This window comes from Apteryx mantelli, chromosome 4, assembly GCF_036417845.1.
Source record: "Apteryx mantelli isolate bAptMan1 chromosome 4, bAptMan1.hap1, whole genome shotgun sequence".
Classification (NCBI taxonomy): domain Eukaryota; kingdom Metazoa; phylum Chordata; class Aves; order Apterygiformes; family Apterygidae; genus Apteryx; species Apteryx mantelli.
Genome location: NC_089981.1, coordinates 87,423,295 through 87,435,825, shown reverse-complemented (window position 1 = coordinate 87,435,825; position 12,531 = coordinate 87,423,295). Strand labels below are relative to the sequence as shown.

The 12,531-nt window shown below is 43.0% G+C and overlaps 1 protein-coding gene across 1 annotated transcript in view; it reads right to left on the bottom strand.

The window, feature by feature from the left end:
* MAP4K5 (mitogen-activated protein kinase kinase kinase kinase 5) overlaps positions 1–12,531 on the bottom strand; it is a 71,363-nt gene that overhangs the window by 21,069 nt on the left and 37,763 nt on the right. The window contains exons 5-15 of the mRNA XM_067295192.1: positions 12,349–12,404; positions 11,096–11,143; positions 10,959–11,001; positions 9,103–9,175; positions 7,976–8,107; positions 7,361–7,423; positions 5,536–5,617; positions 4,762–4,878; positions 4,330–4,408; positions 3,207–3,265; positions 2,099–2,163 (exon numbers count right to left, since the gene is read on the bottom strand). Of these exons, the coding sequence (XP_067151293.1) occupies positions 2,099–2,163; positions 3,207–3,265; positions 4,330–4,408; positions 4,762–4,878; positions 5,536–5,617; positions 7,361–7,423; positions 7,976–8,107; positions 9,103–9,175; positions 10,959–11,001; positions 11,096–11,143; positions 12,349–12,404 (817 nt within the window). The remainder of the gene's footprint in view (positions 1–2,098; positions 2,164–3,206; positions 3,266–4,329; positions 4,409–4,761; positions 4,879–5,535; positions 5,618–7,360; positions 7,424–7,975; positions 8,108–9,102; positions 9,176–10,958; positions 11,002–11,095; positions 11,144–12,348; positions 12,405–12,531) is intronic.

The following is a 12,531-nucleotide window of genomic DNA, read 5'->3' as shown; positions in this document are numbered from 1 at the left end:
AGGAAGAGGCAAGTCAGAAAGCTGCTTGGCTCAGGTTTCAGTCCGCTACAAGCTCCTCCAGGGTACCGAAGCAGGCTGCGTTTACACGTCTTTGCAGACCAGGCGGTCTGCACGCAGCGCGGGCACCCCGCAACAGCCCACCACCGAGCACGTCCTACAGCGCTGCGCGGCTGTGCCTACCGCAGCACCCAGCGAAGCGCGACTACGGGGATCACTAGCAGAAAAACAAAAACGGATCATAAAAATACTAATCCAATCAGTTTTAGATCATGAGATAATTTCCCTGCAAATGATGCCTCCTGAAGGAAAAGCAGCAGACAGTTGTCAACAGGAATTAGCTTAAAAAAAACCCAAACACCCAGCAACACAAACCACCTCCATAATGCAGAAAACATATATCGAGCAGTCATTTAAAATGCTGCAGTAACAGTGAGAAAAAAACAGTGAATTAGCTCAATCTTTGGGTACACTTTCCGGTGTCCCCCTTTCCAGGGAGGTAACTCCCGAGTCAAACGTCTCAATCGGCATAACTGCGCTACAAGCCGAAGGAGGCGACGAGCGAGCCCCCCCTCCAGCACACATCCCTTCCTCGCCGCTCCGGCCCCCCGCAGGATTCCTGGGGACGGATGAGCTATGCATTTCCTGTTTATCCCTCTCAACTGCAAACCACTTCCAAGCGAGCGGCACACGGATTCACCATCCAGAAACTTCATGGCCATGCTCTTTTCAGCGAGAAAAATTGCTTCCTAAATCTGGGTCTGTTTACCGATTTATAGCCCTGGCACCATTTGCTGAGGCTACATTCACCGCTTTTAACGGAGTCTGGCGCAGTCTTAATAATGTCGCAGACAGAATTGAATCAATAAGTCACTTTGCAGGGGAGGACGCAAAGACGAGGAATCACAGCTTTGCTCTCCAGCCCCCCAGACTGCGGCTGCCTGCAGAAACCTCGGCACCGACGCGAAAGGCTTTAGCCCCTCAGGGTCACGCGAGCAGAAAAAGCGAGGAGGAAAGCGCGAAGTCGCAGTCGCTCCCAGAGAGGGACGGGCAGGGCCTAGAGCCGCCCTGAGCTTTTGCTACGATGAGAGCGAGGACAGAAAAAGAGGCTGGACCTCGAAAGATCCAAACGCTAGCAATGTGCGTGACCCGGCCAGCTTTCCAGGGGGCTGCAATGTCAGCTGACAGCTTATGCAAGACTTTATCTGCAAAAAAGCCAAAGAAATGTAGTGTCTGATGCTCCGTTCCAAATAAAGATGGGAAGCAGGCTCTCCCAGCTTAGCAATTACTTTAGCTCACGTACCATCTTTCCCTGCATATGTGGATCAGTCAGGATTACTAAACTTCCCTACTCTTCACTGCAAATTCGCCCATCACCTTTTAAAGGCAGAATCCAGCAGTTTGCAGCAAAAGGAAGCCACACACACATTAAATTCAGCTCTAGCTTGGAGACAGTCGTACTCCCTTACTTCCAACCTGCTTTTAGCCCGGGGGAAATTAGTTATAGCATTTCTTTTCCTAAAATTTTTCATCCCGAAACACTGGAAAACGGTATTAAAGATTACACCGCTCTGATCACGCACCCACAGCAGACGTAGTCATGTAGTCGTACCGAACTCGGTAAAACTAAATCTTCAAAACCGGTTTCTCCTTTGCGTACTTGCGAAGACCTGCCTCAGCGCTGCGAACGCGCTGTGTCACGGGCTGCCACGGCTACGGCAGCGGTTCAAGGGGAACCGCAGGGCCAGCGCGGGATGCCGGTCTCAGCCCTCTGCTTCAGAAAATCGACTTTGGCCCTTTTATTTCACTACGGTGTCCATATATACACACCACGCTTCCCATATACTACTGGGGAGCTACAACAGGTTTAAATAAAGCACCGCTTATCATTAAAGGAGATGATCACTCCTCCCCCCAGACAGTGATCCAGCCAACTGCAGAAGGAGGAATGCACAGCGGGTAAAATTGCTTTTAATTTCATGAATACTAAAATGCACCAGGGCTCATGCTTTGATTTTCCACCATAACTTAATTTTGTTTTCAGCCTGCACTTCCAAACTAAGTCACAGAAGTAAAAGATGCTTTTAAACTCCGTGCTTACCTGCTGCTTCCACCATCAACAAAAGGATTCCAATGTGAAGCAAAGTCAGCGCCGGCGGCTACACCCTGAAGATGCAGAAATTTTCATTCAAGACTTTTTTCTAGCAAACTGAAATAACTAACCAACAGCACCTGAAGAGGCCTGGGAGGTTCCCAGGCCCTGCAGAACGACCCATAATCAGTAAAATAAATTTCCAAAGTGAAGCCATGTTTTACGATCCAATTACAAAACAATCATTGAAAAGATATCTTCGACTCCTTAGGCTCAGACTTAGGAGCAGTGTCTAGAAATGGTGCAATGCCAGTGCTGAGTGGCGATAAATAACACTAAAACAAAAATTGACGGTGAAAACTGAGTAAGGATTTTGCCCTCAGGGCGCTTCCAAGACACTCCTCCAACAAGAGACGGCACTGCAGCCACCTCCAAACTCACAGGAGCCACCATCCGTGGAGGCTGGGAGCATCCCCGTCTTTATTTAGGGTACTGATGGGACCTCATTAATAGCAACACGTACGAACCTGATCAGTCGCTTCCGAAAAGATGGGCTCACACCTACCTGCTGGATTGCAGTACTGCTTTGAAAAACTGGAATGGATTTTTCTGGAGTGCTGAGCACCAGCATCTCCAAATTAATTTTAACGGCAGCTGCTGCTATTCACACCACTTATTAATAAACGGAGCCCTGGTGTGCACAGTCCCATACGAACCCAAAGGAACATTAATGAGCTGATCCGAAGCAAACTGTGGAGAACTGGAACGAGCAGCAGCAGCTCACAGGGGGCACAAATGTCTGCACGTGAGCTGGCTGTGCGCCGAGCAACGAGAAGCAAAAAATTCTGGTGATGGGAAGATCAAGGATTCAAACGCAGAATGGCCTCTTCGCATTACCAAATTAATTGCTGCATGTCATTTTTTTCATCTGAGCAAGACTCTCCGCACAAAGCACAGAGGGCAATTCATCTTCCTAAAAATGTGGCGATTGTCTGGGGACCAAGAGTGGTCTTCTCGGGACTTTACAGTTCAGATACATATTACTTAGAGCTGAGCCACAAAATAATGAAGACGCTATGATTTTAATAAACGATGGAAAAAACGAACTTGTTCTTACCATTTCATCTCGAGCTTCCGTTTCTTTCCGTAGAGGAGGCTCGAACTGTAGCTTATCAACTACAAAACATTACGTTTTCAACTTTAATATACATTACTCTAATGCCTTTTTAATGCTTAATGTACCAGTGAAAAGCATGTTGTAACATATCAGAATAGTATATACAGTTTTAATCTGCCTATAAAATATGACTGTCACTTGAAATATCACCATTTTTCATGAAGTCAATTGTCAAAATGCTTAAATTTGCAAATGTAAAACCCACAAGAAGGAAATGGAGGGAAAGGAAATACAAAGTCATACAATGAAAATATAACAAAGTGTAACCATGTAACCACATGTTATTTTTAATGCATGTGAAAAAAGAGAGTTTTTTTTTTAACAGTAAGCTTCCTAAAAGTGACATGTATGTGACTCAGAGAAGCAGACAGCATTTAAACTACAATGTCCAAACCTAGAGAAAGGCAGTTTCTACCCTCAGAATTTCAACTTATATCCAACAGAGTAAAGCTTTAATACTGTTTTAAAAGAAAAAAAAAACACATTTTTTTTTTTTTTTAAAGAAAATGCACTAAAATAACACATGCTGTGGTCAGGACAGCTACTGCAATCACAAGAGACACAGCTACTGCAATCACCCCCTTGGCACCAAGAAAAGGCTTAACTGCTGAAACAGTTGTAGAAACCAACATAAAACGCTACGCTTTTCCAAAACATCCAAGATATCCCTGTGAAAAGATGCCCGCTTAATTATCAGCCCACTCTTACTTTTTGAAGTTGGCACGTAATTAGTGTTTTTGCTGTTTTAAGTGGGACTGCATGGTCTGACACAAATCACAGTGCTGAAAGACTATACTGGTCATACAAGGTTTCCACATAAACATTACTATTCAGCAATGACATGAAATGAAATAGCGGAAAAATATGCAAGTTTTAATTTTGGTTTTGGAAAAATATTATTGAAGATTCATGTTTATGTGTTGTTTTTTCTGGTTTTGTTTCTCAAGTGTGCCAACAGCAGAAGAGGCTTTCCAGGGTATGTAATAAAAGAGTAACACCAACATCCTCTACTGGTAAAAGTAAACCAACCCCGCAATATGGGCAAAGTAGGTTAGCGACTTACAGTTTATCTCTGACGCTGTTCTTTCTGCCCTAACATTCCTGTTTGTAGAACGAATCGTATGGCGAATAACGGAGTGCGGCTGTAAGAGTTGTAAACAGCAAAATTTAGGAAGGTGATGTGGCTTTCCATTGCATCTCAATCAATAATCAAATTAAACAAAGAAAAACAAAGCTGTTGTGGTCACAAATTGTTACATACACCGTCTTTGCCCTAGCCAAGATCCCGTACTGCCATGCACAGGAACTTTATATGTACTTTACAGTAGAAGTGTGACAAGCCCTGGGGTTAGATTGCCTGTTTTCTCCAGCACTGTAACTTCCAGGAGGCCTAAAAATGAGTGGGCAGTGCCCCCGTCAAGCTGGAGGCTTATATGGTGAAAGCAAAGCAAGATATTTCAACAGCAATTTCACCTAAAATAAAAGATGTTCTCACCTCAAAATCATCATCGTCTGCTTCGCTGTAGTGTGCATGGTTGTCAGGATTATTAACTTTGTCCAACAGCTCCACTGCTAAAGATCTTGAAAGACCAGGCTGCCCTACAAAACTATGCTAAAACCACAAAAAAAGACAAGTTACGATACGCAACCGGTACATAACTTTCATTAATAAACATCCAATATAAAATGCGTTATCGAATTTTGCCTAATAGTTTTCTGGGGGCTCGAATATTTCTTTAGTGACACCGGAAGGCTTGACTTCTACACTCTCCGTCAGCACAGGAACTTTGGTTTTGACTGACTTTGACCAGTTTCAATTGTCGATTAAACTCTGAGTCATACAAACACTTACACAGTAACTTCACTTTTTGCATGAGTAATTAATTCAAGTTAAACAGGACAGAATTAGACACATGAACAACTGTTAAATATATCAGTTCTCTATTTGCATGACAGAAAGGGTCAACGCCCGCTCTGCGCAGCTCTTTCTAAGAGGCCGAGACATTCCCTTGTAGAAAGGACAGGCTGAGGACAGAACATGAGGCAATTTCCAGTAATTTTCAGCAATAAAAACCTTATAAACTCTTGACACTGAATAAAATCTTGGTACTGCCTACAGTAGGCCAATGTCTCTTCCATTCAGATTTCACCACCCACGTCGTAAGATCAGAGAAAGAAAATCATCGCAGTTTGGTTCCCTAGTGATCTGTTATTCACTTGGAAGCAACAGACTGTTTACTGATGTCACGAGAAGTTCCAAGTCACTTACAGAAAGGAGCCTTTCTGCTGTTGGTCTCTTCTTCGGATTTTTTGTAAGTGCTATTTTGACAAAATTGTGGAATATTGATGACCTTAAAAAAGAAGGTTTTGAAAAAGATATTAAATTTCGACACGGTGACTAGACAGATTACAAAAGGATGTGCTAAATTAGCAGGTTGTCCAACTACCTCAGTGCATCTCAGATCTGAATAATTATGTTACCGAGTTAGTCAAACAGGAGGAAAAACATGTGATTCACGGAACTTGCACGGAAAAAGTTTTGGTAGGATATAGCAAATAAACTAAACACACATGGTGCTATTTTGACCTTTTCAAATTTCAGCTGTTATGGAACCAGGTATCAGCAATAAAATTTGTGAATTAGGTACCCAGCAAACCCTCAAAACCCAGGGAAACCTAAAATTTCACTGCTTGTGGTCACAAGCAGGAAAATAAAATAAGAAGGACAAGATGAAGACTCAACTTACTCTTTAAAACACTTTGTTGCTATTTTTGAAACAGTTTAGGCGACTGCATCATATGACCTCTTTTAAAATTTGAATTATAATTTGATATTATGACGGGACCTACAAGCACTGTACAGGACTTTGACAAGTATTTTTCTTGCAACTGCATTTGTGTTAATGCACCTTTCTGGGAGCATCAGCCCAAATCTGCTCTTATTCAAACTATGTTAGGAAACATATTTCCTCTTCTCGCCTGAACATCTGAGAACGAGGCGTTGGAGAAGCATGGAGCATTGGCCGGGGCTGCACTGAGCTCTTCTGGATGCAGGAAACATACACTGAGAAGCGTTCCTTCCCTTCCCTTAGTCCTTATCCACCCACCCAGACCCCTCAAGGTAAAAAAGCTGCATGGCAGATTTGTGAACAAAAAATCTTGTACACCAGAACTGTTTTGGGTGTCAAAATAAAACATTACTAAGCACGGCACAAAATCCTGCAGACGCTGGGAAGGTACCACAAGTTGAAGAAATGCCTGTAGAATGTATGCTGACAGAGGCACAATCTTCATGAAGGGAATAAAAAATCACCTGCCCCAGTTACAGTGGCAAAAGCCCTATTATAGAAATAGAGGGGAAAGGATAGAAACAATTTTCCTTCCTAGGACACACCAAGAGGGTCCAAGAGGGGAGATTTCCCTGGCCTCTGGACCAGCAGCAGGGATCACACAGGTAGGATGCTCCTGCCCCGCGCGGTCTGCTGCGGGACCTCACGCCTCCTCCTTCCTTTGCTTTCAGGCTCCTATGACAAACAAGTAGCTGTTTCTCAGCACGTACGAAAAGGGTCTCAATCTGAACGCCTTTCTTTAAGCAAAATCATCTCTCAAGCTACTGAGTTGAAAACTAGCACACATTATTTTTCACCAGCTTCCTTCTTCAATAATGTAATAGATAGTTATGGTTTTAGAGCTTAAGTTGTTCCTTAATCTAATGATTATGCGAAACCAAAATTTCAGTTGAGCAAATAGTGAAGATCTGTTAGACGCTGCAAAAATCATTGTAATGTAAAATTCACAAGTTGCTCTCAGGATCTGCTCAGGAGCGGGTGGGGGCATCTCCCGAGCAGGCTCACGTTCACTCCAGGTCTCTCTCCTAGCTGCATGTTTCGGAACCGCAGGTTTTAGGCCTTCCAGAATCAAGTATTTCATAATGGAAAAAGGTCACATTTGTGGCAAGGAAGTAGCACCATGAGCCTACAGAGTTCTACTGTATATAAGTACTTATAGAACCAATGCATTTTCTTATACATTGTTGACTTCGTTTTTTCATGTTATCTGCAAAACATTGAAAAAAAGAGAAGGGTTTAACTTACCATTTTGCTTTTTCCTTTAGCTTTGGTGGCTGAAAGTTGCTTTTTGACATTAAAAACAATGCCCTAAAGATAAAGGAAGAACAATGTAATTATACAATAAAAAATAATTAATTTCACTCCAATATCTAAACACTCCAAAGTCATATTATAATTCATATTATAATTATACTTCATATTATAATTCTGCTTCAAGATAAGAATCAAACTGATAAAACTGGATCATAGCCTACACTGTTAGAAGACAGATGCCATAAAGCTGTTGATTTTCTCATCTCTAAAGATCTTTTTATTGTCATGCATAAGCTTGTTAAATATAACGCTATAGTTTCTCTACTCAATTTACTATACCCGTTCTTATTCACATGGCTGACGACATCACAAAGTTTAAAAAATACTTAAAATTTTCAGGTGTAATTTTCATTCTAAATTTAAGTCCTTAGCTTCAGATTGATGGCTTGAGAGCAGACACAGCGCTCTCAGAAACTAGACGCTTGATGAAGGAACCCTAGCGTGAGTTTCTAGGTCTGAGCTACAACGAAGGTTACGCTGTATCACAACTGTCCCTTTCGGGACTGGCGAGGAGCCCGAAGACAAGCCAGCTCCCCGTCAGCAGACCTCATTGGATGAAGATCAAACATCGGTGGCTGGAGTTCTGCGAGTTCAATCGCGGTGATGCCGACCGCCCAGATATCGCAGAGCTGGTTATAGCCGCCGTTCTTCTCCACCGCTGCGACTTCTGGGGCCATCCTTGAAAAGCAAAGCCATCGTTCAGTCAGAGCGCGTGGAGCAGAATAGGGCTACACCTCTGAATCGCTGCCCGTACCCAAGAGCCGCAAAGCCCTTCACCTAATTCTAGTGTGACCCTCCTCAAAGAGCGCAAGGCAAAGCTTGGTGTCACCTCCCCTCACCCAGCACTAGAGGAGGAAAGAAACACCCGGAGGTTACGTGTTTTGCCTCAGGTCATGAACTCGCCAGCAAAGCTAGAACAGAAGCAGGCTCTCCTGATTCCTGGCGAAACGCTTTAATGAGCAGATAATCTTCCTGCCCTTAGTCCTCCTTCTCCAACAGGACAAAGAGGGCAGCAAACCATTAAGAGTCATTGCCTGGCTTAAGCTGTAGGTACATGTGCAGTATGGGCTAAGAATATTGCCCTGGGGAAAGGCATCTTAACTGCATCACCAACACACCGAAATTCAAAAGCAGTGAAATTTCCATCTATAATCCAGCTCAAGATTTACAACGATACGTCAGCAAATTAAATGCTGCCTTGCGCAGAAATTAAGTAGTAGAGACGATTAAAAAAAGTTTTAAATCTGTTTTTCTTCACAGTTCTTTCTGCAAAGCAGAACCCCCAAAGACCTCATTCACTAATGCAGTGAAATCACTGAGAAACTAAACTACCATGAGGTGTCCAGAAAAAGGGCTGAATGTTCTGCCTTAATAAGCTGGGGAGAAGCAGCAATCCCGCTCCAAACAGCAGGTAGCTTTGCTCCAGTAACAGACCAGCTACAATCAGTGCTTCCCAGATTTACCTTTTGGGCATTTCACTTGGAAGAAAGGGAGTGTGTGCAATGACCTATATAAACTTAAAAATGTGTGTGTGTATACTTATATATATATATATATATATATATATATATATACAGACACACTTCACTGTATGCACTTTGGAATTCTTGGTACAATTTGTAAACACAGACTTCGCTTTGCATGTAACCATAACAATCAAAGCAGTTTATTACCAGTAAGGGGTACCAATAAACGATTTTCTCTTCGCAATGGTGGCTGTTATTTTTGCTGCTACACCAAAGTCCGCTGTAAAATGAAAATATCACTTACTTAGAAATCTGATTTTCATTTAACACTCCAATTCCGCTCTAGGAGGTATAGCATTATAAAAAAAAACACTCGCATTTCTAATCCAAGTTAAAAATGCATTAAGCTTCAGCAGTTAAAGATTAATAATGAATTCAGTTAATTTCTTCACTGACATGACTTCAAATTAGATTAGTTTCTAGATACAGTTCACTGATGATGCTGTTCCCCTCCTAGCCATTGTTCCGTCTCCCAATGCAGCAACGAAACCACCTCACAAAATTCAGTGGGTATTCACCTTAATATCCTAGAGGGAGAATAGCACCAAGCTTTGGAGCCAGTACTGGTTCTGGGTTACTCCTGGAGGAACTCTGGGGGGCCGCCTGCTCTTGCTTCCAGAGCGTCTGCCTCGGGGACAGCAATCCCTCACTCTGAGGACTGCGGGTAACTGGGTTATCTCAGAGAGCCAAAAATCGATTAGTCCAGTTTTATTTTTATTGCATTTGTAGCATGACAGCTGGAGGATATTTTTAGGCAAAAGGTAACTGGCTTAGGCAGAAAGAAGGTATTGGTGCGTAACCTAAGTTTAATATAATTAATGGAAGCTCCAATGAGTTTCAAGGTTTTAGCTTTTTTTTCTTTTTGCCTCCCTAAAAAGTTGTACTTTTTTAGCAAAGCGCTCCTATGTCACCCCAGGAGAACAGGCATGTTGAACCAGACGGCTATTCTGAAGAGCAGCAAGGCAGCTAGCACGCAACCACCCTGACTACAACACTGAACGCACTAAGATGATGAACAGCTTGTTCCTTCTGATGGGGAGTCTGTTCCTGACCTCCTGAAGAGCCCTGTCTACAGCTAGAACCCATGAAGTGAGAGTGTAGACAGTCAGATGGGGAATTTGAAGGCAGTGCACCGAGATAACAAGAGATTCGGCCTGTTTGTGCCCCTGCAAATGCAAAGAGTCATTGGAGGAATCTGGTAATATGGACACCTTCCAAGCTTTCACCTGCAGACCTCAGAGCGCTTGCAAAGGAGAGTTTCCTCATCTCCGCCCTCCTGGAAATGCCCACAGTCGCACACAGGGCTAGAGGCACGGCCAGGAGCAGAACCCACATTTCCACGGGCTGCCAGGCTCAGGAGGAGCTATCTCACATGCTTAGGGCATCCCTGAGGGCTCCAAGGGAGAGCCACCATCCTGGCTTGGAGCAGCCAAGCCCATGTAACCCCCACCTGGCCAATTCCAGAGAAACTGAGGAGGTTTCCAGGCCTGTCGGTTGGCTCAGTGACTGCTCCAAAAGAGCAAAACCTGAAGAAGGTGGTTGGTTACCTATAGCCTCTTGATAGGATGCGAAACCTCTCATCTTGTACCTACACAAGCACCCACAGAGAGACGCTTTCTATTGTCAACTCTTGCTCTAAATGGCATGACTCACGTCCCATGGTGCAGTACCAGAACGTTAGTGCCACAGAGAAGAGTATCTAGTAAAACTGAGTGCACCAATACAGGAGATCTGCTGTACTGTGCTTCATCTTTAGCAGGCTCCACCTTTGCTGTGCAGGTGCTACCCAACACAAAACAAAGCCCTACAAAAGCGGAGTATTTGGATCAGGAGGCAGGCGCTCTACGTTCTGGTTGTTTTTGTGCGTTTCTGCACTAGCGGCACGACAAAAGTAAAAGACAACTTGCTAAATCGAAGTATCCCAGCTGGGACTATTAACTTTTACTGGTTAAATTAAAATGCTCATTTGCGTTCGGTCTTACTATTGAACTCAGACAACTTACCTAATTTGACATCTCCATGGTCTGTTAGTAGAATATTTGCACCCTAAAGCATAACAGATAGAAAGTTAAAATGCTGTATCAGGAGTATTTTGCTGCATCAGAAAGTTTAAGATAAGCTCCCCACAGCTCCAAGTTACCTTTATATCTCTATGCATTTTGCCCTTCATATGCAAATAAGCAAGACCCTGGAAGTAAAAAAAAAGAAAAACACTTCAGTTTTGCCATTTGTTAACTTACTACAAAGCCAGTCATATTTAATAAATATAAATTACTCAATTTATTTTATTTGAAAGCTGAGAAATTTGAGATTTGAAGGTAAGAAATACGCTGGCTTCTGTTCCTCATCTCTCGCAGCACCAACAAATGCATGTGAAGACTCGTTTCAACGAGGCACGGTGTAATATTTTACACAGATACGTGTGCATTTTCGAAACAAACCTCAGGATACAGCGCCTTTACCCTTTACTGAAGTTAATTATTCTTGTGAAGCCCCAAAGGTTCCAACCGAAAGGTGTTCAGCCTTTAAGCTGCCCTTCCAGCAATACAAGTTCCTACAGCAACAAGAGATCAGGAAGAGAACTGCCGAGCGGATCAGCTCCCGGTCTGCGCCCCTGCCTCTGGCAGCCACCCGCTCACCCAGTACTCCAGGGCAAGGTGGGTGTCTTCACCATTCTCTTACGGAGCTACTCATGGATACAAAGGGCAGGGAAGGAAAAGCTCCCTTAAGAAACGAGCTGTCTGTACCATCTTATCTTGTATTTCCACAGTTATTAGCAATCACAAGACGAAACAATTTTAGTGATCTGGTTGTAATATTTTTCCTCTATGAATTATTAGAATTTACTGTCATAGATCAAGCAGCCAGATTAAAATGTGTGGGGTTCTTCATTGCTCAGCTACTTACCCTTGCTTACTAGGTTTTAGCTGTTTTCTGCAACAAGATTCAAAAATTTGTCCTAAACAACTGCTGCACTGAATCACTGTGCTAGAACAGTGCATGCAAACAGCCGAGACAACACTGCGTTCACAGCCTGGAAAGACCTACGTCTTCCATAGGTTCACTGAAACCAACTGGATCGCTAGAGAAACAGGAAGAGGACTGAGTTTTAGGATTTTGCTTCTGCAAATTATGGCACAAGGAGCGGACAAAAGTTGCTCTGACAGTGATTTAAGCAAGTATTTGCACCACATTACTTTCGTTTGCTGCTAATTTTTATTTATACAATATGGAAACTAGCAGATTAACCCTAGTTAATTGGTCTCACTGGATACCCAGTGCTTACAAATATAAGTGAAGGTACAGCATCGCTTTCTGAATTTGCTCATCTGCCATATCCACTTCCTGTACATAGACCAAAGGCTTTATCATACACCTGCAGCAGTACAGTACCTGTAAAGTTTCTCTGCATACGTAAGCAATTTGTAACTCCGAGAGAGGTCCTGTTACTGAAAACAAAGACGAAAGAGCCTGTAACTTTACAGTGTCCACTGTATAATACTATTGCGAAGCAGCCAAAAAAGTGGTATCTGCATGCAAAAGCTAAACAACATTTTTTGCATGAACTGTATTTTA